This window comes from Mirounga leonina, unplaced genomic scaffold (genome assembly GCF_011800145.1).
Source record: "Mirounga leonina isolate KUSES-001 unplaced genomic scaffold, KU_Mleo_1.0 Mir_101595, whole genome shotgun sequence".
NCBI classification, from domain to species: domain Eukaryota; kingdom Metazoa; phylum Chordata; class Mammalia; order Carnivora; family Phocidae; genus Mirounga; species Mirounga leonina.
The window spans coordinates 3,061,747-3,088,071 of NW_023270158.1; the positions used below are offsets into that span (position 1 = coordinate 3,061,747).

General features: G+C 42.2%; 1 protein-coding gene across 1 annotated transcript in view; it reads left to right on the forward strand.

Moving 5' to 3' along the window:
* Positions 1–26,325, forward strand: part of REPS2 (RALBP1 associated Eps domain containing 2) — a 216,897-nt gene that overhangs the window by 161,314 nt on the left and 29,258 nt on the right. The window contains exon 15 of the mRNA XM_035000243.1: positions 26,107–26,190. Within this exon, the coding sequence (XP_034856134.1) occupies positions 26,107–26,190 (84 nt within the window). The remainder of the gene's footprint in view (positions 1–26,106; positions 26,191–26,325) is intronic.

Consider the following 26,325-nt stretch of genomic DNA (forward strand, 5'->3'; position numbering starts at 1 on the left):
AGCGGGTGAGGCTTTCACTACGTGCCCCCTGTGGAGGACCTAGATGAAACCAAACTCCTGACTGGCACCAACAGCAAACCTGGGCTTTGTCACAACAAAATAGTGGGCATTCGGGAGGCAGTTATCTACCAGCTACTGGTTTCAAACTGGGGCTTGGGAGCCACCCGGATGAATGCATGCAAGACCTGTCTGAAAGGGCTTTTGTGATCCACTTCCTTACCTTCTACTGTACAAGTAACAGGAATGACTTCCTGGTTGTGAAATGCGTTGCTGCTATCAGCAGTCCTCATTTGACCTGCTTGAGGTGGGCTTCCTGCCTGCTTGGGGTCTTAGTGACCAAGGATCTGATGGGGGGCTGGGAATTCTCAAGTCACTGTTAATGAATGAGACTGCTTCTTTGTCTACCAGATTTCCCATCACAATGTAAACAGTGAGTGCAGTGCTCAGCCCAAGCCTCCAACTCAGCTGCCTAACTTTGGAGATTTCAGACTACAGAAACAGGTGTGTAAGAAATGCAGGCAGAAAAGCCCTTCTCCACTTCCCTCCGCCTACTCTCCCCTTTTCCTCTACTGTAAGTGGGACACACACATTGAACAGAGGAAATCCTGGGTGCTGAACACGTGACTGTATTTAGTCGTTGTGCAGTGTCAAATTCCCAATGGCCCTGGGAGAGGCTCAGCTAACCATGTGGGTGGGGCACCTGTATATTCTGGTCTTTCCCACACTGCTTGTGATAAAGCGGTCTTCTGGGAGATATTAACAGGGCTCTGTGGTAAGACAAATTTGTAGGCTGCTGCCTCAGTGCCCGCTTGTGAAGATTCACGGTGCGTATGGGCTCATTAAAGGGTTTGAAGTCCTACAGTAAAGAAACCTGGTCAATTTTGGTAAAGCTTGCAATTTCGTAGTGTGTGTGACCATTCACCTCTTTCTTTATACAAGACTTAACAGTCCCCTGAGGGCTTGGTGGTTAGGGAACGTTATTCTCCCCAGCTTTAAAATATTGGTAAGGACGTTTCCAAACTGCTTTCATCTGGCACCTCCTCTCTATATTATGTGATTAAAGTTAAATTTTTATATCTTAGGCCAGTCGTTTTCCCTAGAAGAGTTGAAACTGAAAAAGAAAGTTTACCACATGTTAGCTTCAGATTTCTAGTTGTCATGTTTTCAGTTTGTTCTGTTTTTTGTTTTTTTTTTTTTATTTGCTTTTCTTTTCCTTCTGGCTTACTCTTTCATGAGGTCATTTTTACCACAAGCTTTATTATAGCAAACTTTGAGTTCTTCTTTTGTTCTGTTAAACATTTTTTTTTGAGTGTTCCTTGTTATATATGGACAATCGACCTGATTTTGGAAAAAAAATATATACACCTAACCTCAGAGTCTTTTTTACGAGGCTTAAACTGTAGTACCTAGGGGAGAAACAAGGAAGCTTGGTATAATTTAAATCTTAAATTTATCAGTAGCTCTGAGAAGAGATTAAGATAAAAAGGTTTTGGATTTAAATTTTTCTTTTTTTAAAAAAAGATTTTTGTTTATTTGAGAGAGAGAGAGAGCGAGCTCGAGTACAGAGGGAGAGGCAGACTCCCCACTGAGCAGGGAGCCCGGGACGCAATCCCAGAATCCTGGGATCATGACCTGCCGAAGGCAGATACTTAACTGACTGAGCCACCCAGGCACCCCTGGGTTTAAAATTTTCATATTACTTAACTTGATAAATGGTTAAGACTACATTATAATAAACAAGAAAACATTCTGTTCCCTAAAAAGGAACAACTATTTAAAAAACTATGTGGCCAGTCAGTGATGTCCTTTGAGGTTTTAAGTATGTGAGAGAAAAGCATTTGTACATTTGCAGATGTGTCCACAAAGGTATATAGAGATCATTTCTACATATGCTAGAAGTATATCTCTACTTTACCAAGTAAGAGAGATGAAGTATAGGTTTTCAGCATAAAATGCAGTTTAGCTGGCCCTTAATACTAAGCACTAGTGTGATGATATGGACATCTGGAGTAAATTATACAAATGGGGCCCTAGAGTTAGGAAAAGGAATACATTCAAAGAAACAGATCTTTTTATTTTGCATACTATAGGTAAGACCAAGAGGGACCAAGTGACTATATAAAGAGTCAAATGGTTTGTGTTCCATGTTTTCCTGAGGACAAGCTAGAGACCAAGGCATGGTATTTTGGCTCAGTTCAGAAGAGGTGACACATTTATTAATTTTTTAAAAAAGACTGATTCATAACATAAATGATTAAAAAGCAGTTAGAGTTAACTGTTTCATATGGAGCAGAGTTAACATGAGAGTTAAACTTAGTAGCTCACTGTTTGTATGCATATAAACTGAGTAAAATGCCATCAGTTCTCTGCTAAGGGCCTATTTGGTACTCCAATAATTAAATCTCTTTAATTGTATTGATCTCATGCCAAATTTCTTATGGCAATAATCTTCATCAAAAAAGTTTTTTTGGTACAAAGGATAATCTTTTCAGTTTTTTTTTTAAGATTTTATTTATTTATTTGACAGAGAGAGACACAGTGAGAGAGGGAACACAAGCAGGGGGAGTGGGAGAGGGAGAGGGAGAAGCAGGCTTCCCACTGAGCAGGGAGCCCGATACGGGCGGGGCTCGATCCCAGGACCCCGGGATCATGACCTGAGCCGAAGGCAGATGCTTAACCTAGACTGAGCCACCCAGGTGCCCCATCTTTTCAGTTTTATATTAGCACCACATTCGATGAATTAGGGCTCCCTGTAGACTAATGTGCTCAGAATTTTCCTGTTGATACCACTAATTTCTTACCTTATAATGGCAAGTGCTTCTCACTGGCAATGCAGTGAGTACTAAAATAGCACTGTAGGGTGAAAGTACTGTGGAGGAAGCATTTGATCAATACTTTTAAGCTTAGACCAAGAGGGCTTCATGGAAGGGCTAAGGTGACCAGTGAAATGAGTTTTAAACAAGAGAACTTTTCTTTTCAGATGGCTGAGGGGTTCAGAGCATTACTGTAGAGAAAAAGCAAATGCAAGGAGGCAGGCATGCAAGAGATCCCCATGTGTTCAAGGAACTGTCTGAAATTTAGAAAGCTAGATTTTAGGGGAGAGTGGATGTGGCAGTGAAGAGCCAGTGGCCTGCCCACTTGAGGCCCAGTGGTGCCAGAGCTTTGGGAGAGGAAGGGCCCCCTGACAAGAGAGTTCTGTTGGGGGAGCAGCCCCTATGGGAGAGCACAGGGTATCAGCCCAGTGGTATTCACATTGTGCACACAGGAATCATCTGGAGGAGAGCTTTAAATCTACTGAGGTCTGAGTCCCACCCCCAGAGATTTTGGTGTGGTGGGAGGCCCAGGCTTTGGGAGTTTTAAGAAGCTCCCCACATGATTCTGAAGTGTAGTCAGGATTGAGAGACACTGAATTAAGGCAAGAGAAGGAATGTTCAGAGATGAAGTTGAGAATCTATGGGATTTGTTAATGGTATGCCCTGAGTTCTCTCTCTTTTTTTTTAAGATTTTATTTATTTGAGAGAGAGAGAGGAGAGGCAGAGCACAAGCAGGGGGAGGGACAGAGGGAGAGGGAGAAGCAGACTCCCCACTGAGCCGAGAGCCTGATGCGGGGGCTTGATCCCAGGACCCTGTGATCATGACCTGAGCCGAAGGCAGGCAGGCACTTAACGACTGAGCTACCCAGGTGCCCCATGCCCTGAGTTCTTCAGGTGTGCAGTGGAAGTCTTTCTTGAGTTGGGGAGGGTGGGAGGCATAAGGTCAGGGGACGTACCCATACCCTGTGGGGACAAGAACCCAGATCCTGATGGATGGCCTTGGGAGTCTCAGTCTTCTTGGGATGGCTGACTCCAGCAGGGTTAGAGGGCTTGATGGGATGGTCTTGCTGGAAGGACTAGCCACTGTGCACCTCAGGTCCTGTGTGTACTATTTTGAAGGACTAGCCGTGAACCCAGGTGGCCTTGAGAGGAAACCATAGTCCACATAGTGAGTCTTTCATCTAACTTTGTCATCTGGCTAGAATGAGATCCCTAAGGCACTACTGAACCCAGTAGGAGTATGCTGGGCTTGCTGTTCTATTTCAAAGCCAGATTTCTTAGACACAACTTTTTTTTTTTTTTAAAGATTTTATTTATTTATTTATTTGAGAGAGAGAGAATGAGAGACAGAGAGCATGAGAGGGAGGAGGGTCAGAGGGAGAAGCAGACTCCCTGCCGAGCCGGGAGCCCGATGCGGGACTCGATCCCAGGACTCCGGGATCATGACCTGAGCCGAAGGCAGTCGCTTAACCAACTGAGCCACCCAGGCGCCCTTTTTTTTTTAGACACAACTTTTTAAGTAAGATCCTACCCTCTTGTCATTTTAAAGGAAAGATGGGCTCACTTCAACTCAAATGGCAGTTTGTAGGCCCTGAACTACTTCTAAAATACTTGACACTATGCTTTTCTAGAAAATGTCCTTATAAATTAATATCCTGTCATTTCAAGTATTCTTTCTGTAAGTTAATGTATAGTTGGTGATACAAAATAGTAAATTCTCCTGGAAGAAATTAAGCGTTTTAGAACTCCACACACACTTGTTCTTTCTTGGTCTTTGGGGGAGGGCATTACTGGTGATAATGTAAGTTTCTCACAGGGTTATTTAATAGGTTTTTAAAATGTAAATTTGATTAAAGTTTAACTTGCATACTCAATCCATTTTAAACACATACTAAATAATTTTTAATAGAGTAAAATGAAGTACTATCTCATTGGCAACTTTAAATATCTATAAGAAAGCGTTCTTTAAGTATAAACAATATGGAAATGTCACCACTTCTAACATTTCATGGCTTTTCTCCTGATCAAATTAAAACTCAGTGGGCATACATCAAATATCATGAGATCTTTTGCTATAATATATGCAGAGGATCTCATGTAATGTACATTAGTCATCGAATCACCTTAATATATTGGCTATGTAGATAAAGCATATTTGTGAGCTTTCAAAGATACATACAACATCCTAATTTTCATTCATCAGTATGTAAGGTTAGTATATGTCAAAAGGTATTTTTCTATACATTCATGTATTTGAAACTTCGTAATTATTCTGAAGAGAGTTTACAAACCTATCACCTAGAATGCTACCTTCGCTTTCTTCGAGTGTTACCCTGTTTTGTCTTACAGTGCACGCTGTAGATTAGCTGAAAATCACAGTATGTTAATGAGTATTTCTGTAATTAAGGAAAGAAGATCTAGTCCCAGGATCTATCTTCATCTGTGATGATGAAAGACCATACTGAAAGCTGTAGAGCATAATATGAATGTATCTGTGCTCTTGTTCTTAGCTCTACTACTCTGTAGCTTTGTGGGAAGTACGCAGATTAGTCTCACAGACCTACTGACTCTTTTATAAAATGTGAAGTTTAGGGTAGATAGATCCTTTTAGTGCTTAAGGTCTCTGATTCTGTGTTGTATTCCTCTGTCCAAGAAAAATTTTGTTGCAAATATAATTGAAACATCATAAAACACAATTGAGGACAAGATGATTTAGACTAATTTCTCCCTGCTTTACCCCACTGCTAAGTACAACTAAAAGCCCTGGACGTAATAAACAGAAAGAGGACTTTGAAAGATGTAAACAGGAAAGTGGACTGGCTAGGGCCTTAGGACTTGAGTAATGGCATGGCAGTGAGTTCCCTGAGTTGTAAAAAAAATCTGCCATATATCCTGGACTGAGTACTGGAGAAGCCTGCAACCTGGAACTGCCAACAAATGTAGACCCCCCCCCCCCCAAAAAAAAAGGCCTCGAGAAAAGCCTACTCCCTAGCCAAAGGACTGGGAAAAGGGTAGACAAGCTAGATAGAAACCTTTTTGACAACACCTGCCCTACCCCAGCCAAATACTACGGATGTCCCTCCCTGTGGTGTCATCAGAGACCAGTCTGGGAGTTGGTCTCTTGTCCCTCACTTGGTGGCAGCAGACAACTTGGGGTGGTACTTTCCTAGCTGGCAAACATGGTTTTAGCAGAGACCAAAGGGGTCTCCTAACCCTGATCTGATGGCAACAGGTGGCCTGGGGAAGCACCTTATACCCCGACAGATAGTGTCACTGGAGACAGACCTTTCCCAATAAGCAAACACCCAAGGAGTTTGTCACTTGTAGACCTGCCCCATAACAAATGCTAAAGGGAGTTCTCCAGACTGAAATGAAAGGACACTAGACAATAGCTTGAAGCCATAACAAGAAAGGAAGAATGCTGAAGGTAGCCACATCGGTAAATCTCAAAGCCAGTAGTGTTGATTTGTAACTCTTCTGTTTTCTATATGATTTAAAAGAAAAATACTTAAAACAATAATCACAAATCTGTGTTAATGAGCACACATATATAAGGATATAATTTGTGACAATAATAATATAAGGGGCAGCAGGGCTGTAAAGGAGTAGAGTTTTTGTATACTCTTGGCACTAAGTTGGTATTAATTCAAATTTGATTGTTATAAAGTTAAGATGTTAACCAATCCTTAGGGTAACTACTAAGGAAAAAACCCTAAAAAATATAAAAAATATGACAATGAGAAGGTAACAAAAATGGTATACTAGGAAAAAATCATAAAAAAGGAAGTGATGGAACTACTGAGGAACCAAACAGGTATAAGGTTTTTAAAATGTAAATTTTAATTTAATTAAGAAACAAACAGCAGGGTGCCTGGGTGGCTCAGTTGGTTGAGCGACTGCCTTCGGCTCAGGTCATGATCCTGGAGTCCCGGGATTGAGTCCCGCATTGGGCTCCCTGCTTGGCAGGGAGCCTGCTTCTCCCTCTGACCCTTCCCCCTCTTATGTGCTCTCTCTCATTCTCTCTCTCTCAAATAAATAAATAAAAATCTAAAAAAAAAAAAAAGAAAGAAACAAACAGCAAATGGCAGAAGTAAATCTTTCCTTATATGTAATTACTTTAAATGGATAAATATTTCCAATTAATTGGCAGAAACAGATGGATTTAAAAAGTAATCCAACTACATGCTTGTCTACAAGAGACTCACTTTCGATCCAATGTTAAAAATAGGTTGAAAATGGAAGAATGGGAGGGGTGCCTGGGTGGCTCAGTCATTAAGCATCTGCCTTCAGCTCAGGTCATAATCCCAGGATCCTGGGATCGAGTCCCGCATGGGGCTCCGTGCTCCGCGGGAAGCCTGCTTCTTCCTCTCCCACTCCCCCTGCTTGTGTTCCCTCTCTCACTGTGTCTCTGTCAAATAAATAAATAAAATCTTAAAAAAAAAAAAAGAAAATGGAAGAATGGAAAAAGATATTTCATGCAAGTAGTAACCAAAAGAGAGCCCGGTGGCTTTAGTCACATTATACTAAATAGACTTAAAGACAAAAATTGTTACAGGACATAGAAGGACATTATATATTGATAAAAAGGTTATTCCATTAAGATGGTAAAAAATTTATAAAAATATACACACCTAACCACAGAGCCCCAAAATGTATGAAGCAAAAACCAATAGAATTGAAGTAGCAGACAGTTCTACAAAATCTCACTTTTAGTAATGGATAGAACAACTGGACAGAAGACCAGTAAGGAAATAGAGGATGTGAACAGCACTCTCAATCCCCTAGACCTGAGCGACATCTATAGAACACTCTACCCAACAATAGCACAAGACGCATTCTCTTGGGCACATGGAACATTCCCCAGGATAGACCAGATATTAGTCACAAAACAAGTCGCAATAAATTTAAAAAGATTGAAATCATAAAGAGTGACTAAAGTGGAATGAAACTAGAAATCAGTAATGGATGTAACACAGGAAGATTCACTAACATGTGGAAATTAGGCACCATATTCTTAAAAAAACTAGTGGGTCAAAGAAGAAGTTACAAGTGAAATTGGAAAATACCTTGAGATGAATGAAAGAGAAAACATACCAAAACCTATGAGAGAACAGTACTAACAGTACTCTGGGGAAATTTATACCTATAAGCACTTATATTTAAAAAGGGATCCAAAATCAGTAAGCAAACATTATACCATAAGAAATTAGAAAAAGAAGAGCAAGCTAAATCCAAAGGTAGCAGAAGGAAGGAAATGATGTAGAGTTGAGATAAGTGATATAGAGAGTAGGAAAATGATAGCAAAATTGGTTTTTGTATCCTCTGTTTAAAAGGCTTTATTTTTTTTTTAAAGATTTTATTTATTTGAGAGAGAGAGAGACAGTGAGAGGAGGAATACAAGCAGGGGGAGTGGGAGAGGGAGAAGCAGGCTTCCCACAGAGCAGGGAGCCCGATGCAGGACTCGATCCCAGGACCCTGGGATCGTGACCTGAGCCAAAGGCAGGCGCTTAACGACTGAGCCACGCAGGCGCCCCTAAAAGGCTTTATTTTAAACTAAACTCAGATTCTGATAAATTTATCTCTCACTGTAGATAATGTTGTTTTGAATTTATCAAGGTCGAATATTCCAGTAGAACGATTCTGTTTTGTGTAAGGTTTTTTTTTTCCCTGTATTAATTTTGGCAGTACATTTTACTGTACCTTCCCTAGTTGTAGGATTGGTTCACAGATGACTCACATTGATCATCAGAGCTCCAGGTTGGTGTAACATGAAGACAACTGTGGTTTAGACCAGCCTCTGTGGATTGAATCTTGAGAGTTCTACAGGTCCTCTCACATAAGGATTTATTAAAGGAATTTGAAAGCTGTTCTCAAACAGTTGGCATTGAATGAGAAATTAAAAAGGTAGAGGAAACTGCCGTAGTGATAAGTTTAGGGAGATGACAGAGATATAGTGAGGAAATACTGGCATTGTATTAGTGGAGGGAAGATTAAGGATAAATCCCTGCCGTTTAAAAGAGCATACATAGTTTTGCCAGCTATCAACAAATGCTATTAATATGTATGCCAAGAACTGTTGAAAAGAAAGGAAAAGCTTTATGATATTTATTTTAGTATTATTAATAAAAATAAAAAACAATACAAACAGATGTCCAAGAAGGTGCCTCTGGTTAAGGATATTGTCTATCTGCCTAATAGGGTATTAGACATCTATTAAAATGATTATATGGAAAATAGTGGAAAAGAAGGATAACAGCTGAGTACAGAAATGTTTCCTGATTGTACCACATGAAAGTGTTTAGTAGACTTTTGACAGTAAGGTGTTCTGCCTTCTCAGGGTGATCTGGAATGTCTGTGGAACACAGTGATTGGACCCTTTGCCATGGTCGGATTTTGAATTCCTTTCTCAGCGTTTCTGGCCTGTGTTCCCTTCCCAGTGGGCTTTTGAGGTTTTTAACTCCTCGGTGAATTTCCACTAACTCTTTTTAGGGGCCTCAAGGGGTCACTTAAATAATTAATTTATAACCTAACTATGTCATCTTATAACTTGTTTATTGTAAGTACATTCTCTATTTTGGGGAGACTATATGAATGGTATGTATGTGAATTGGGGTGTCCGCAAAGGTCTCCAGATATTTCAGTCCAAAATGTCAAGTGTCTGCTGTCAAGCATTTGGAGGTAAACTGCTAAGTAATTGGTAGTAGTTTAGATAGCTCTTTTTGGTGAGAAAATTATGTAGTTTTTCTTTTAAAGAGTTCCTCTTCCAATTAACGTTTAGGAAAAAGGGAAAAAATGCTCTCTGATAGGACAATTAGAATTTTAAAAAGTCACTCAAAGCTTCATCAGAAGAAACTGACTCTTAGGAAGCTACTTTTAGACACCATGCTCTCAGAACTTATGTCATATTGCATAATCACATAGTTAGGTTAACTCCAGCAGTTATGAGGTTCAAACACAGTGTTTACTGAAATCTATCATGTAGTTTTTTCTCTTTTTCTAGTTTTTTTCATCCATGTTCTCTGGATAGTAAACTCTTATTGCCCTTTCTCTTAAATGGTAATTTTGTATTGTGCAGAATTCCAGATTGAAGGTTATTTTCCTTCAGCATTGTGAATGTATTACCTCCTTGTCTTCTGGTGTTTATTGTTGTTGCTGAGAATTCTCTTTTTGGTTCCTTTGGATTGACTATTTTTTCTTTAGGGTGGCTTTTAAAACTTTATTTTCGATGTTCTATTTTCATTTGACTGCGATGTGTCTAAGCATAGATTTAAACCTATTTATTCCAGATGATGCTTGGTGTGCGTTTTCCATCTGGAAAACCATGTCTTCTAATTTGGAACATTCCTAGTCATATCTCTGCAGGTTTTGATTCTCTACTTACTCTGTTTTCTTTTCAAAGTCCAGTTAGCTATGTTTCTGTGTCTGTCAATACACCTTTTATTTCTGGTGATGGCTCTTTCAGTCTTTTTATGTTGTGATCTCTCCTGGCCCTCGGTGAAACCTTTATCTTCCAAATTAATCATTCTTTTGTGTAGCTGTATATGAGTCCAAGTTTTATAGTCCATTCTTGTTTCTGTCAATCTGTTCTTGTTTCACTTTTCCCCCATTTCTGTTTCATACTTGTCTTTTTTTTGGTAAAGGAATACAAGCAGGGGGAGTGGGAGAGGGAGAAACAGGCTTCCCACAGAGCAGGGAACCTGATGCAGGGTTCAATCCCAGGACCCTGGGATCATGACCTGAGCCGAAGGCAGACGCCCAGCGACTGAGCCACCCAGGCACCCCTTGTGTCTCTCTTTTTTTTTAAGGATGCATTTTCTACTTTTAACTTGGAGAGGATTTAAACATAATTATTTTGAAGTCAATTTCAACTTGTTCTGTTTTCATTTTTTTCAAGAGTAAAGTCATCTTCTCTCTCTCTCTCTTTTTTGGCTATTCTTCTTAGTATTGGGTTTTTTCTTCATGCTTCTGGAAATTTGTTTAGTGGTCTTATTTTGAATTGGAGTTTAAATTTCATTCTCAGTTCTGGAGCTCCTCCCTGTCCAGCAGTTCATGGTGTGTCTGCCAAGCACACCCCGTAGCCCTGCACCCATGGGCCTCCAGTGTAGGGCTAGTTCTTATAGTTGAGGTTCAGCCCTTCTGTCTGGTACACATGTCAGAGATGGTGCGGATGGCACCAGATGGTGGCTTAACGTAAGACCAGGCTGCAGTGCTCTATCTGCTTCTGTTTACTTTCTTTTTTTAAAGATTTTATTTATTTATTTGACAGTGAGAGACACCGCGAGAGAGGGAACACGAGCAGGGGGAGTGGGAGAGGGAGAAGCAGGCTTCCCGCCGAGCAGGGAGCCCGATGCGGGGCTCCATCCCAGGGCCCTGGGAACATGACCTGAGCCGAAGTTAGACGCTTAACGACTGAGCCACCCAGGCGCCCCTGCTTCTGTTTACTTTCATAAGTAGGCAGTTCTGAGTACATTTCCAGGCTTCATCCTGGTTTTGCAGCTTTACAGGTAGTGAAGCACCACCTTAGCTTCTGGCTTCAGGAAATGAGCGTGGCGGAATTCCCCTGCTTCATCTGGGGCATTTGAATACCTGTTACTTTGCTGTGTATGAGCTCTCAGCTGCCTCTGCCTGCTTCTGAACCCTCAGCCTCGCCGACCACTTTGTAATTTGACCCTACAGGGATGTTGAGCTTGCTTCTGAGTGTGTCTGAGTCTTTTTAATTTTAACACTTTTTATGTTCATGCTCTCTCATCTGTCCTTGCATATTATTTTACAGCAGAGCAAGTTGAGGTTCAGAAAGTGAAAGTGAGTTCCTTGGAGCCTCTCAGCAAGTGAGTGACAGAGCTAGCTAGCCCTTTTTTTTTTTTAAAGCTAGCTAGCTCTTGTAAAGAGGAGAACTGGGAAAGGTTTCTGAGGAGGTGCTAGAAATTTAATGATAAACATTTAGAGAGAGAGTGGAATCACTCATTGCACAGCACAAAAATTAACTATAGATTTGCTAAGCAAAAGTTAGCAAGAATTTCCAGTCTCTGTGCCCACCAATAATTTTCTAAATACGAAGTATTTCCTTTTTTTGGTGAAGATTTTATTTATTTATTTGACAGAGAGTGCAAGCAGGGGAAGTGGCAGGCAGAGGGAGAGGGAGAAGCAGACTCCCCGCTGAGCAGGGACCCCGATGCGAGACTCCATCCCATTACCCCGGGATCATGACCTGAGCCGAAGGCAGGCACTTAATGACCGTGCCACCCAGTCGCCTCAAAATATGAAGTATTTCCATACATTAAGCGAAAATGCTAAAGTGCAGTGCAGACTTACATTTATCTTGGCCAAAATAGCTTTCACACTTTGGTCAGTGGACCATATCTGGTGTAGCAAAAGGCCAAGTGTTGTAATCCTTATTCTGTTTTTTAATAGGAAACAAAAAGGCAGAACTTCTGTTTAATAAATAATTATATATAGTGCTTATATGTCAGATGCTCTTTTAAGGGCTTGATGAATGCATGCTTGATCTTCATAACAACCATACTCGATAGGTTCTATTGTTATTCTCATTTTGCACATAAGTAAACCAAGGCACAGAGAACTTCAGGAATTTCCTCAAGGTCACCCACAGCAAGTAAGAATTAATGGGATGATTCTAATCCTGGCTATCTTGCCTCAGAGTGCCAGTTCCTCCAACTATGCTGTGCTAGCCAACCATGTCCCAGAATTAGTTTCTTTTGGTAATTTCTACACCCAGCATGGAACTCGAACTCACAACCCTGAAATCAAGAGTTGCACGCTCTTCTGACTGAGCCAGCCAGGCGCCCCTTAACATGTCTCTTCTTAACAATTAGTTTCCCTCCCTTACTGTATTGTGTTCATGGTATCATTGTATAAAGCTGACTTTGCTTGCATCATTCCTCTGGAAGATGCCGTAAGTTCATCCCGTTGATGGAATATGCTTACAACAGGTCCATACTTTGCCAAGAACTACGATGGCACAAAGGTTGTGATATACTCATGCCTAACACCATCCATTTTATTATGTCTCCTGGTGTGCCTATGTATCTCATTTAAATCCATTTTCTCATGCTGTATTGTCAAGGATTATAGGCAATAGCTGGATGCCATATTTCCTATAATTAACAGGCTACCTCAGTCTTTCCCCTGGGGGTCAATTATGGTTGGTTTCTAGGTTCCTAAACAATGGAATCCTTATTTCTCTTCTCTGTCCCCCTCACCACAGTGACAAAAACCAAGAAGTACTCCTGTGTGTCAGGGAAGGAGCAAGTATGGAAGTGGGGCAGGATGGAAGGGTGTCCAAATGTGCTGTGGTGTTCATGGGAAAGGACAATGGAGGACAGCTAGGAGTCAGACCCAGGGAGGCACCTTGACAGAATAGTTAAGGACATGAGCTTGGGGTTCAAATTTTACCCCTTCCTCTTGCTGGCTGTGTATCTTTGGCCAAGTTATTTATTCTCTCTGTGTCTCAGTTTCATCACGTATAAAGTGGGGTTAATGGTAGTGTCTACTTTCATAGGGTTGTTATAATGATTAAATGAGTATCCATAAAGCACTTAGAATGGTTCCTGGCATATAGTCAGGCCTCAGTGCAAAGTAGCTGTTACAATTATTATCACTCCAGGCCCAGCAAAACAGAAGCAGGTTCTCGTTGGCAAACACGGAGGAGCAGACTCAGGATAACCAGAAATTAGTGGCCGGTCCTAAGCCCAGAATGAGTGCTGGACTGGCTTACTAAACCACTTGTAGTAGAATGGCATTCTTTCCCTATTTCGTGACCTTTCGTAGGCTGGCCCTCTGCCTACATCAGGGGTCAGCAAACTACAGCCTGTAGCTCCAAATCCAGATCATCGCCTTTTCCTGTAAATAATGGAAACATGAAGGAGCAGAATCGATGGAAAGACAGGTAGGCCTCCTCATAAGCCTTTTAACCCACCATCTCCTAACTCAAGGATCGTGATGCCTTTATTTATAGTTTGCAGCTTTGCCTTGAGAACCTTTATCTGACCAAGATGCGCTGTCTTTCACATCTCACTAGCAAAACCTTGAGCAAATATTCTTTATTCATTTGGCAGCTTCAAAGGCTTGCTCTGGGCAGGCCTTCCTAACTTTGTGTTTCTTAGGCATAATCAGAAGAAACCAGACTAAGGCCTTGCCTTTAAGGTGAGAAAGAGGGAAAGAAACCCATCCAGGAGAAACAGGATAAAGGATTTCTTTCTTCCCAACTCCTCTTGAATGCCCTGTTCTGTTCAGCAAATTCTGTATGTATCACTTCCTGGTGTGTTGGTAAACGTTCCCTCTGGAAAAAGAAAAAGCCCCACTCTGTAGCCTTTCCTGTTGTCTGTGTTGTAAAAACTTCCACCGTGGCTGATGGCAGGTGGGGCTGGGAGGTGATGTGTATCATCAACTCATTGGTACTAGTGTGCTCTGTAGTAGACAGCTTCACTTGCTGCTGAATCCTTCTGTCGGATTCTGTGTGTCACACAGGAACCTTTTGTTTGTTTGTTTGTTTTTGGTCTAGGGCACTGTTGCAGCCCAATCCCAGAATGTGCTGTTAGAAATGGGACCATATTTTTGAAGTCACTAGAGATGAAACTTCCCTCTTGTTTATATTTAACTTGTGCCACTAGGTGGCACTTTAAGGCCATTACAGGAAAGGCTCTACTGGATTTATTTTTTAACTTTTTATTGAAGTATAACATGCATATTGAAAAGTGCACATTAAGTGTGCAACTGAATGAATTTTCACAAGCTGAACATACTTGTATAATCAGCACTCAAATCAAGAAACAAAATATTACTAGCACCCCAGAAAGTCCGTCTTATGCTGTTTTCCAGTTACTATCCCTTCTTAGGGTTACCATTATTCTGATTTCTGATAGCGTAGATCAGTTTTACCTGTTTGCTACCTTATATAAGTGGAGCCATGCAGTATATACTCTTGTGTCTGGCTTCTTTTGCTTACATGATATTGTGTGATTCATCCACATTATTGTGTATAATTGTAGGTCATTGCTGTATAGTATTCCATTGTATATGCAAAGATATCACTGCTTTCCACTGTTGATGGACATTTAGGTAGTTTTCAGATTTTGGCAATTATGAATCATGCTGCTATGCATATTCATGCACAAGTTTTTGAGTGGATGGATGTTTTCATTTCTCTTGGGTATATGCCTACAGTAGAATTGCTGGGTCATAGGATAGGCATCTGTTCAGCCTTAGTAGGTACTGCCAAACAGTTTTATAAAGTGTTTGTACTGATTTATATTCCATTAACAGTGTTCCTGTTCCAGTATTTATATCCTTATCAATACTGGATTTATTCTGTGACTGGCTCCTAACTCTTAATAATTTTTATAGTTCCCTCTCTAGCTAGCTATTTCTAATTGAAATTTTTAGAAGCCACCTTCTTGTGATGGACATAGCTCCTGCAGGAAAGGCTGTGTCAACCCCAAAGTGGACATTAATCATAGTCTACTTACCCGCTATCACTAGTTAGAGAAGATGTTGTTCAAATATTTTCATCCCTAATACAGAACAACAGAACTGGGAATGGAATTAAAAACTTTAAGAGTGGTAAAATATCGAGTGAGGCTAGGGCTAGGGCTTTGAGGCACTTGGAAATATTTATATACTTTTGCTCTTGTTGCCAGGCCTATGTATGTCAGCGTTGAGGGACCAGCAAAAGGGATTTCTAAAGGCCTCATATCCAGATGTCTTTGAATTGTGATGGTGGTGGCTGCCTGTTGAGAAAGCGTCCATTTGGTATGGCAAGAGGCATGCGTATGGCATCTTTTTTCAGCCTTACTCAGTGGGAAATGTGAATCTCCAGAGAATCCTGTCATAGATCCCCTTAACTATGAAGTCTATGTTGTTGACTCTGCAGAGAACATTATCATATGGCTTTTAGGTATGTGATGAATAGAGGGTGGGGCTCAGACTTGACTCAGATTTCTATTAGTAGAAATTGGAAATAGAAGGACAAAACCCTAGTCATACTAAAAATATTTGTCTTTTAGACCAAAATAAAACACCCATGGTCCTTCGTCACAGTAAGTCTGTTTCATGGATATTGTCCATAATCCAGTGGCTTCCAGAAATCCCCAAGAGATTATGCTATGTGACTGCTGTATGCAGAGACTAGTTGCCCATTATAGTTACTGATGATCCATTTCTATTGCAGTTGTCCCTGAGCTCCTCTTTCAGTGTTCCCCTGGGTGTCGTCCTTGTTGGATTGGCCAGCTGTAGGGGGCCACCAGAGATGTTCAGTGTAAGCTGCTTGAGATGTCTGTGCTGAGGCAGCCATGAAATCTGAAAGGGCTTTTATTTTTAAAAGCTTCTTCCCTCCAGTATTGATAGCAGCAATATTCAGTGGCACAAATTTGGATTATGGATAGCCTGCTTTATGGGATCTGTGTATACTCTAAGCTGGAGTCAGCACTTTCTCAGTCTAGGTTTTCATCTTTTGGCAAGAGAGGAAGAGTCCTTTATGTTGAATTGGGTGCTCTTTGCAGTTGCAGAATCTATGCCTGGGAAACCCAATTGTATATTTACTCTTTTTTCTTTAAAGATGTATTTATTTATTTTAGAGAAAGAGCGAGAGCATGAGCAGGGGGAGGGGCAGAGGGAGAGAGAGAATTCTCAAGCAGACTCCCCATGAAACTCAGAGCCCGATGTGGGGCTTAATCTCACGATCCTGAGATCATGACCTGAGCCAAAACCAAGAGTCGGATGCTTAACTGACTGCCCCACCCAGGCGCCCCTGTATATTTACTCTTAATTATGATAGTAGCTGCCATTATTTTTTTTTTAAAGATTTTATTTATTTATTTGAGAGAGGGAGAATGAGAGACAGAGAGCATGAGAGGGAGGAGGGTCAGAGGGAGAAGCAGACTCCCTGCCGAGCCGGGAGCCTGATGCGGGACTTGATCCCGGGACTCCAGGATCATGACCTGAGCCGAAGGCAGTCGCTTAACCAACTGAGCCACCCAGGCGCCCCAGTAGCTGCCATTATTGAGTGGCTACTGTGTTACTGTGCTTAGCCCTCTAGACAGCTATTTTGCTTAATCTTTACAAATGCTAGGATTTAGGTGAATTATCCCCTTGTGCAGATGAAGAAACTGTGTCTCAGAGAGGTTAGTACATGCCCCGGTTATATACCAAACAAGTGCAAACCCTGGATGGATTCCAGAGCCTCTGCCCTGTAACTGATGTGCCCTGTGGCTTCAGTTATGGCAGGATGAATTCTTGACTTGTCCAGTGGAACACAAAACAGTGTTGGGTTCATCACTAGCTCATTCCACACATTGATTTGAGTACTTGCTATGTGCTGCCATTCAGCTTAGGCACTGGGGAAAGGACAGTGAAGCAAAACACAGATCATGCACTCCAAGTGCTTCTACATCAGCTCCATTTCTGTCTCTCATAGGTGACTTGGGTCATGGATTTTGGCAATTGTTCTTGCAGAGAAATTCAGGTTTTTTGGACCCTGTCTCTGAAACTGATTGTGGCATGATGGGCTTTGCTGTGGCCACTGTGCTGCATCTTCTATGACTGGATGTGACCACGTGGCTTTTTCTCATGTGCCCTTACCTAGCAGAGATGGAGGTCAGGTGAAAGGTAGGCACCAAATGACATTTAGAATACCAGTGGGATGCTGGAGATTCCCTAGAGGCCATAGCACAGTTATCTGCTCATCTGCCTCGAATTTAGCTGCTGCCTTTGTGATTCCCAGTCTTGGGCTCTGCCTGAATTCTTGGGTGATAGATGAAACTTGAATTTCTTTCTCTAATCTGTCAGCATGAGTATTATAAAGTTTATAAAATAAATTCACCAATTATCCACATCTTAGCAATTAGTTCTGCAATTTAGACTATTTAGTTTTTTAAAAAAAGATTTATTTGTTTACTAGAGAGAGAGAGAGAGTGAGTGCACGAGTGGGGTGAGGGGCAGAGGCAGAGGGAGAAGAAGAGGGAGAGAGAATCTTAAGTGGGCTCCCTGCTGAGCACGGAGCCTGACACAGGGCTTGACTCTATGACCCTGAGGTCATGACCTGAGCGGAAATCAAGAGTTGGATGCTTAACTGATTGAGCCACCCAGGTGCCCTTAGACTACTTAATTTTTAAAAAGTGATTTGATCTCCTTTCCCAGTTTTATTGAGAAATAATATACATCTCTGTGTAAGTTTAAGGTGTACAGGATGATGGTTTGATTTACATATATTGTGAAAGAATACCACAATAGGTTCAGCTAACATTCATCTTCTCATATAGATAAAATAAAAAGAAAGAAGGGGCGCCTGGGTGGCTCCGTCGGTTGAGCATCTGACTCCTGATTTTGGCTCAGGTCATGATCTCAGGGTTGTGAGATCAAACCCCGTGTTGGGCTCTGGGCTGGGTGTGGAGCCTGCTTGGGATTCTCTCTCTCCCTCTCCCTTGGCCCCTCCCCCTCCCTCTCCAAAAAAAAGAAAGGAAAGGAAAAAATTTTTTCCTTGTCATGAGAACTCTTAGGGTTTACTCTCTTAATAACTTTCCTATATATTGTGCAGCAGTGTTATCTATGGTCACCATGCTGTGCATTACATCTCTACTACTTATTTATCTTATAACTGGAAGTTTGTACCTCTTGATCATCTTCCTCTAATTTCCCCTCTCCACTGATTCTTTTTTGTTGTTGCAAATTTGATGTTTATTTACTTATTTACTTTTAAGATTTTATTTTATTATTTTTTAAAGATTTTATTTGTTTGACAGAGCAAGAGAGCACAAGCAGGGGGAACAGTAGAGGGAGAGGGAGAAGCAGGCTCCCCGCTGAGCAGGGAGCCCAATGTGGGGGCTCAATCCCAGGACCCTGGGATCATGACCTGAGCCGAAGGCAGATGCTTAACCACCTGAGCCACCCAGGTGCCCCAAGATTTTATTTTTTTTAAGTAATCTCTACACCCAACATGGGGCTTGAACTTATAACCCTGAGATCAAGAGTTGCACACTCCACTGAGTGTATCAGCCAGGCACCCCACAAATTTGACTTTTAAACAAAAGTATTACTGCTGAAGATTTTGCCCAGCTTCAAATATTTATTTTATGAAACCATATGGCAGACACCCCTATTCCCTCCATGGTAAATGGACAAGAAAACAGTTAAGAAGCCTGGTTAGTTTTAGTGCAGCACCTGTGGCCTTTTTCAGAGCTGGACCTTGGAGACTTGGTGTTCTCATCTCTTAAATGAAGAGTTTGGGCCATCGATGGTCCCCAGTTGGTCTGACTGGCTACATAAAAATTACCCAGGGAGCTTGTTAAAATAGAAGTTTCTAATACTCCACCCCTTGGAGATTCTAATTAGGGAAGTCTGGGGTAGTATCCAAAAGTCTGTAATTTATAAAAATTCCCTGGATAATTCTCCTGTGCAGCTATATTTGGGAACCACTGGGCTTAGAAGGTCTAGAACAAACAGAATGGAGTTGAGAAGGGATTTCTGGTCTGTTTGAAGATTCAGGTAATACTTATGTGCCTGGAGCGGGATCCATATGGGCAAACTAATGTAGTTATGATGCAGAGGCAAATTGGAGCCAGATGATAGAAGATCTTTAACTGGCTGAGTGTCCCTAAGGCCTGTGGTGCTATGCCATAGGCCTTAGGGACCAATTGAAGGGATTTGAGGAAAAAGTATTTTGATGAGAGAAGGTGCTTTACAAAATTATTTCCTCAGTGTGTGCAGGGTGGGTTGGACTGGGAAAAAACCCAAAAGCTAGAAAAAGACCCAAGGCAGTTTTTGCAGGAGCCCAGGTAGGAGGTGTAGTGAGCACATGGACTTAGATGGGAGCTATGGGACCTTTGCAAAGCTAGCCTGCCTGGGTGGGACTGGAATCTGGGACATGTTGTTTTAAGCTTCTTTAAAAAATCCATAATTTATCAGTGTTGTGTTCATCTGCTTTAACTATTATAGTGAATGATTTTATTGTGTTTTTGTCCAGGAGCTTTTAAAGGAAGCCCAGTAAATAAATTCATGCAGAGAAGTAGTTGGCAGCAGCAACAGCTGCTATTGTAAGGAAGGAGGGAGGAAGGGAGAAACGAAGGGAGGCCTTTCTTGCCAGGCAGCAACCCCATCCTTACCCTGCCTCCACACTCTTGGGGAAGGGGATCTAGCAGAGGCTCCCCGGAGCTGGATCTGCCAACCACTCTGCAGAATGCTCCTCTTGAAGGATTAGGAGTGGAATGTGGCATTTGGCATTTGAGTCCAATGGAATATTTTTCCTTTGTTCCTCTAAAACCCAGTCTGTAGGTCAGTGTTTCCTAGAGTGTGTTCCACAGAACATTAGTTCTGCTGGATGTTAATAGGAGTTACATGAGAGTTAGAAGTTGAAGCCAAATCAGATCGGGAAGTGCTGGGTTAAGCAAAGGCAGTGGCTTCCTTTACCTCACAGGATTTCAGAGTGTGTGTGATGTGCTATGTACTCTGTGAATTTCTAGGAGGGAGATAGACTGTGCCATGTTCCCTAAGCTTATCTGGAGATTCTGTTTCCTCTAGTCCAGGGGCTGACAAACTATGGCCCACAGGCCAAATCTGTCCCACCATCCTGTTTTTGTAGATAAAGTTTATTGGAACATAGTCCCACCCATTCATTGTGTTGTCTTCTTTGGCTACTTTAACACTCAGTAGCAGAATTGCACATATGCATTGGAGATGCAGAGACCAAATGGCCTGTACAACTAAAAATATTTATTTTCTGGCTCTTTACAGAAAAGGTTTTCCTATCCCTGTCTAGGCAATTCATAGAACTGGTATTCCCTGGAACCCCTATTTGAGAGATACTGCTGTAAGAAGATAGAGGTCGGTTGTTTTAGCACTGCTTGTGATGAATCTGCTTAATTTTATTCAGCTTTTATGCTGCCATATTTCTTTTCCTCTGGCTTTAAACTATTTCCTCTCAACCATTTATCCATTGTTGAAGATCAAAATCTGGCTCCCATGTGTCATTGTTCTTTCCTTTCATTTATCACATACCATCAATCACCAAGGATGTATCCAGTCTCAAGCCACATAGCTCTCAAATCTGCCTATCCCCACTCCCACCAGACTGGTTTAAGTGACCATCATCTCTTGTCTTGTTTTCATTTTCGTCTTTTAAGTGAATTGCCTCTGCCCACTATGGGTTGCTTCTAATACATTTTACTCATTGGATTCAGAATAATCTTTCTAAAATGCAAATCTAGTCCTATCACTTCCCTACTTAAAATCTTTCAGTGCCCCCCCCCTCCCCCATGGCCGTCAGGGTAAGCTCCAAATCCTCAACATGGACGTATCAGCCAAGGTCTGGTTGGGAAATCAGAAACCACTCTAGGTATTTCACACTGGAAGAGATTTCATTTAAGGGATTAGGTACTTAAGGAATTAGCTGTGCTAGAGGAGCAAAGACGAGGGAAGGCCATCAGTCAGGTTTGCCGCAAGTTTCTGAATGTTAAGACATTGCAAGAACTAAAGGAAATACCTGGAGGACCTCAGGCTGCCCACAGCATCTAAGTAATGATTTGTGGGGAAATGCCTGAGGCCACTATAAGATCCTCTGACTGCTGAATCCCATGCTTTTCTTCCCACCACTGCCTGAGGAACAGTAACACAGCTTGTTTCTCTCACCTTCTTGGTTTCATGTGAGTGACTGTCGGAGTCAACAAGGAATATTATTGAAAGGAGATTTTATAAATGTTCTTCCCAGGCTTTTACCCCCTGCAACATAGGGAAGAGCCTGGAAGTGGGGAATGGTGCTGAGTGGCAAATAGACCATCTGGGACAGTGATCTCTAAGACCATGTGGGATCCACTTCACTGCTTTTCTCCAGCTTTGGCTCTCTTATTCTTCTCTACTGTTCACCCTTATTCCGTACCCTACTAGACCCCAAATTTCAGACCTATTAGAGTGGGTGTTTTTAGAGGCCTTGAACAATTGACATTTACTATCTCATAGTTTCTGTGGCTTAGAGATTTAGGAGAAACTGATCTGGTGGTTTCAGCTCAGGGTCTCTCATTAGGCTTCAGTCATCTGAAGGCTTGACTGGGGCTGGAGGATCCACCTCTAAGGTGGCTCTCCCACATGGCTATTGGTGGGATGCCTTAATTCCTCGCTACATGGGCTGCTTGTTAGGACTGATTGAGTGTCCTCACAAGATGGCAGCTGACTTTTTCCAGAGCAAGTAATCCTAGAGAGAGACCAAGGAGGAGAATACTAGAGTGCTTTAACTCCCTTGTTTTGGGAGCAGTTTGCCTGGTGTCTCAGGTCTGGTTCCCAGAAGCAGAACATGAGATGAAGATTTTTGGAAAGTGATACATGAAATATGTGAAATAAATATCTGTAAAATTGAGTAACTGAACAAACCCTTCTTCTAGTGGAGAAGCAAGATGCTTAGCCTTCCTAGGCCTGTGTCCATTTCTGGGGAGCTACCTGAGCAGGGACCATGTTGTCCCATCAACCATGGGAGTAGGCAAAATCCCAGAACAGATCTCTACATTTGGAGTGGCAGCACCCTCTAAGTCCATGTAACTCATACAGGCTTTTCCTTGCAAAATTAGGATGAAACTATATTTCTTATTTGTGGGTAGGGAAGTATTAATATTAAAAATATGAGATATATATTTTTAAAAGGAACCTTAGCTGGAGTTTCAATGAGCTCTTGGCTAAAAGTACATTTTCCTGCCTTGCCACATCCTGGTTGGGTCCATGTTACATTGTGAGCTGTGAGGGAAGGACTGCCATTTGTACTAGTAATTGTAATCCACAGGATTCAGGCATTGGATATCAGTTCAGACAATGAGAACTTTCAGACAAGGGCATATTGTCCATATTCATAGAGTTGTTCTCTACTTTAATATATGGAGATAAAAGGGAGCTGCTGAGGCTCCCCTGTTTCATGGGTTATCATTCTCTTCAAGTTACCTTAGAAAAGTCTGAAGAAATAGCAAAGAAATCTCCCCAGTTTGTTCTGCTTTTCAGCTGCTAAGCCTTACACTATTTTCCTGAGGGAAAGTGAAATAGTTTCTTGCAAAGAGGGGCTTTTGTAACTCTAAATCTCATCTTTAGTTGTTGGTTGTTTTTTGTTTTTTTTTAATACCACAATGCTAGTTTTCTTTCCTCATCTCTTTTCCTGGGATAATGTCTGGCCCTGGTGAAGCTCTGCCTTTCCAGGACCTTCGTGATTCCTGTGCTCCAGGCCCCTCGCAAGATTTTACTCCTCTGAATGTTCCATGGATGGACCCATTTAGAATCAGACATGGAGTGGGGAGGGGAAGTCTTGATGTTCCTCCCAAGGAGGTTGATGGTGAGATTCCACCTCACATAGTGCCAAGAAGCTGTTTGTTCTTGGTTGTGGAGCTAGAAAACCTCAGCCTTTAGATCTGATTTCAGGAAGGTAAACCTATAAATGGAAAAAATTGTCAGGCACTTTTCACAACTGCTTTTTCATCCTTCCCAACTCCCACTGTATTGTCGTTTGGGTTTTTAGAGATGTTTAAGAGAAAGCAGAGGCAATGACAATGACCTTCTACTACTTTTGCTATGCTTGGAATCCTTGTTTTTGTTGAAAAGAGGGTCTGATTTATCATTTCCCTCAGTATTTCCACAAGAGGGAGACTGCTCGTCTCCTCAGGAAAGGGAGCATTAGGGCAAACACTTCTCTCTGCCTGATGATGGAGGGGAGCTGAGCAGGTGAAAGGCAAGACTGGTCCGTCACTCCTTTTCTCTCTGGCTGGCTGGCAGGATGTGTCAGTGCCTACCTGGGGTCCTGCAGAGGACTGCATGCATAAACTTGAGGCCAGAACATTTGTGTTCCAAGCAATGGATTTGCGGATGGAAGGCAAGAAGGGACATCAGGTCCAAGCTGTGTTCTTCCGCACAGGTCAGGGGAAGCCCTGCGTTTGAGAGGTTGTTGGGCCCTCACTCAGCCATTAATAAAGCTGACATTGGGCCCGCAGATCTTTTTCTTTTCTTTCTTTCTTTCTTTCGAGAGAGCACACGTGAGAGTGGGGGGAGGGGCAGAGGGAGAGAGAGAGAGAGAATCCCAAGCAGGCTCCATGCTCAGCGAGGAGCCAGTTGCAGGGCTTGATCTCAGGACCCTGAGATCATGAGCTGAGCCGAAATCAAACTGAGCACTTAACCGACAGTGCTACCCAGGCGCCCCTGGGCCTGCAGGTGTTGAAATATGACATCATTTGTTAGAACCCCCAGGGGAGGTGGGTGAACTCTTACATTCCCCATACTCTTGATGAGGAATGGCTCCCAGATAGCTTTGCATGGCTGTTGCCCGGGTGTTTCAAACTCAGTGTGCCTGAAAGTGAGCTCTTACATCTGCTTCTCTCATGGTTCCTGCCTTGGGGATAGGCCTCTGAATTGTCATGGTGTCCTAAGCTGGTGGGTACTGGAGCTTCCTTTCTCACCATCCCCATGCACTGCCCCTCTAGGTGGCTGCACCCTGCTTATCACTCAGGTCTTAGCTGTGACATCACCTTCACCCAAATCTTTGCTGACCCACGTGGCCTGGGTGTTCCTGGAGCCCCCATACTTACTCACCAAAGTCTGAATTCCACTGAAGCATGTTTGCCCCATCATTTCTTTGCCTTTTCCACTAGACTTCAAGCTTCTTGTAAGAAAGGTCTAAGTATTGTTTATCTTGAATACCAGCTCTAGCACGGGGCCTGCCTGCAGTAGCTGGTCAATCAATATTTCTTGAATGAGTACCACTTGGGTCCAAGAGTACCTGAGGCTGTATAGCATAGTGGTCACAAGCCCACCATTGGAACTTGAGGCCTGGGTCCAGACCCTGCTGTTTGTGGGATCTTGGGTGAGTTCCTCAACTTCTTGATGCTCAGTGTCTTCACCGATAGGATGGGGGTAATAACTGTTTCTTAGGACTGTGATGATGAAATGCTTTCATTTGTGCAGACCTCCTGGGGAACTGTGTGGCACAGTGCTTGGTGTTTCAGATCAGTGTCGACGGCAGCAGCAATACAGTTATCCTTAATGGAAGGGAGAAGACCATAAGCAAAACTTGGAATGAGAACTCATACATGTTGAGTGCCTGCATGATGGGTTTGAAGAGGTGGAGAGGTGGTTGGGAATCAAGGTTTCTAGCTAGGGCAATGCAAATGTAGGAGCAGATGGGATTGCTCTGGAAAAGAATGAATGGTGGTAGGAGGAATACGGTGGGAGAACCAAAGACAGAACCTTGAGAAATCCTATATCTGAGGGATAAGAGGAGTCAAAACAGGAAAGAGAGAGAATGATTGCCAGTAGGAGATTGTAGTTCCTCAGATGCCAGGGACAGGAGTTTTAAAAGATAGGGGTGCTGTGCTGGGCAGAAGGCTTGGGAGAAAACTAGAAGAGGCAGCAAGAATCCAATAAATGGGGGAGCATTAGTGCCCTTGTCCGTTTCAGTAGAGGCAGAGGAAGGAAGAAGCCAGGCTCTGCAAGGAGTTAGGGAAGGCCAGGTTAGGGACAGAATGGATACCCTAAGGATGATTGTTGTGCTGCAGATGCATATTACTTTGTGGGTAGAGGACTGATGTCACTATAATGAAGAAGTCACGTTAGTTCATACGGAGGGTTTTTTCTTTGCATGTTAACACTTTGCATTGATGGCTAATAGCAGCTGCATGTAGCAGGCCTCCTGGAGACAGGGAGCAGCACATGGTGCCTGGTCTCCCTGTACTCTCCTGCTTGGTTCTCTGGCATCTGCTTGGTCTTGAAGTGCTTTGGGGGCAGTCCTCGCCAATCTTTGTGCGCTTGTTCCATACCACTTGGCAGCCTCAACCCTTCTGTTTACTCCTTCCATCATGCTCTCTCACCCCTACATTTTTAAGGTAAAGAGTCATATCTCTTAGAGTGTTTTTCTTAGGTATTTAATGTTTTTTAAAGTTTCTGTTTTTTTTTTTTATTATGGTTACTGTTTTTGTTAGTGCTTGGGTTAAAATTTTAGTTCATTTCCCAGCCCTTTTTTTTCAATAAGCATTATTTATTATTATTTTTTTTAGTTTGAGCTTGTAAAACATTCGTTTTTAGCAATACCTATGTCTAGTTATAGACAACACTACCATGACTCCTTTTCCTAAGATTGAACAAAGGGGACATGGGAAGGAATGGCAGGGTCTAGAGAAGGTTTTCTCAAGGATCCAAAGACTTGACCATGCTTGGCTGCAAGTTGGTTTAAATCAGCTTCCACTTAGTGACATTTTCTAAGTGCTGTCCATTATATATTTAGGTGTTCATGTTTTTGCATTTTTATCTTCTCTGTGATATTTCACTACAGTCTGAACAAGCATCTGAGGCTGAAATACACCCCCAGCTGAACAGAGCCCCCTCTCAAGCTGCAGACAGTAGTCCAACAAAGAAGGTAAGGCCTGTGGGAAGGTGCCTCTGTGATGGCATTGTGAGCCCCTCCCCTGGGCTTCTGGTCTCTGTTTGCAAATCTGTTTTACTTTGGTTTCAGTGTCCTGACCTGAATGTTAATGATCCAGCTTTCCTAGAA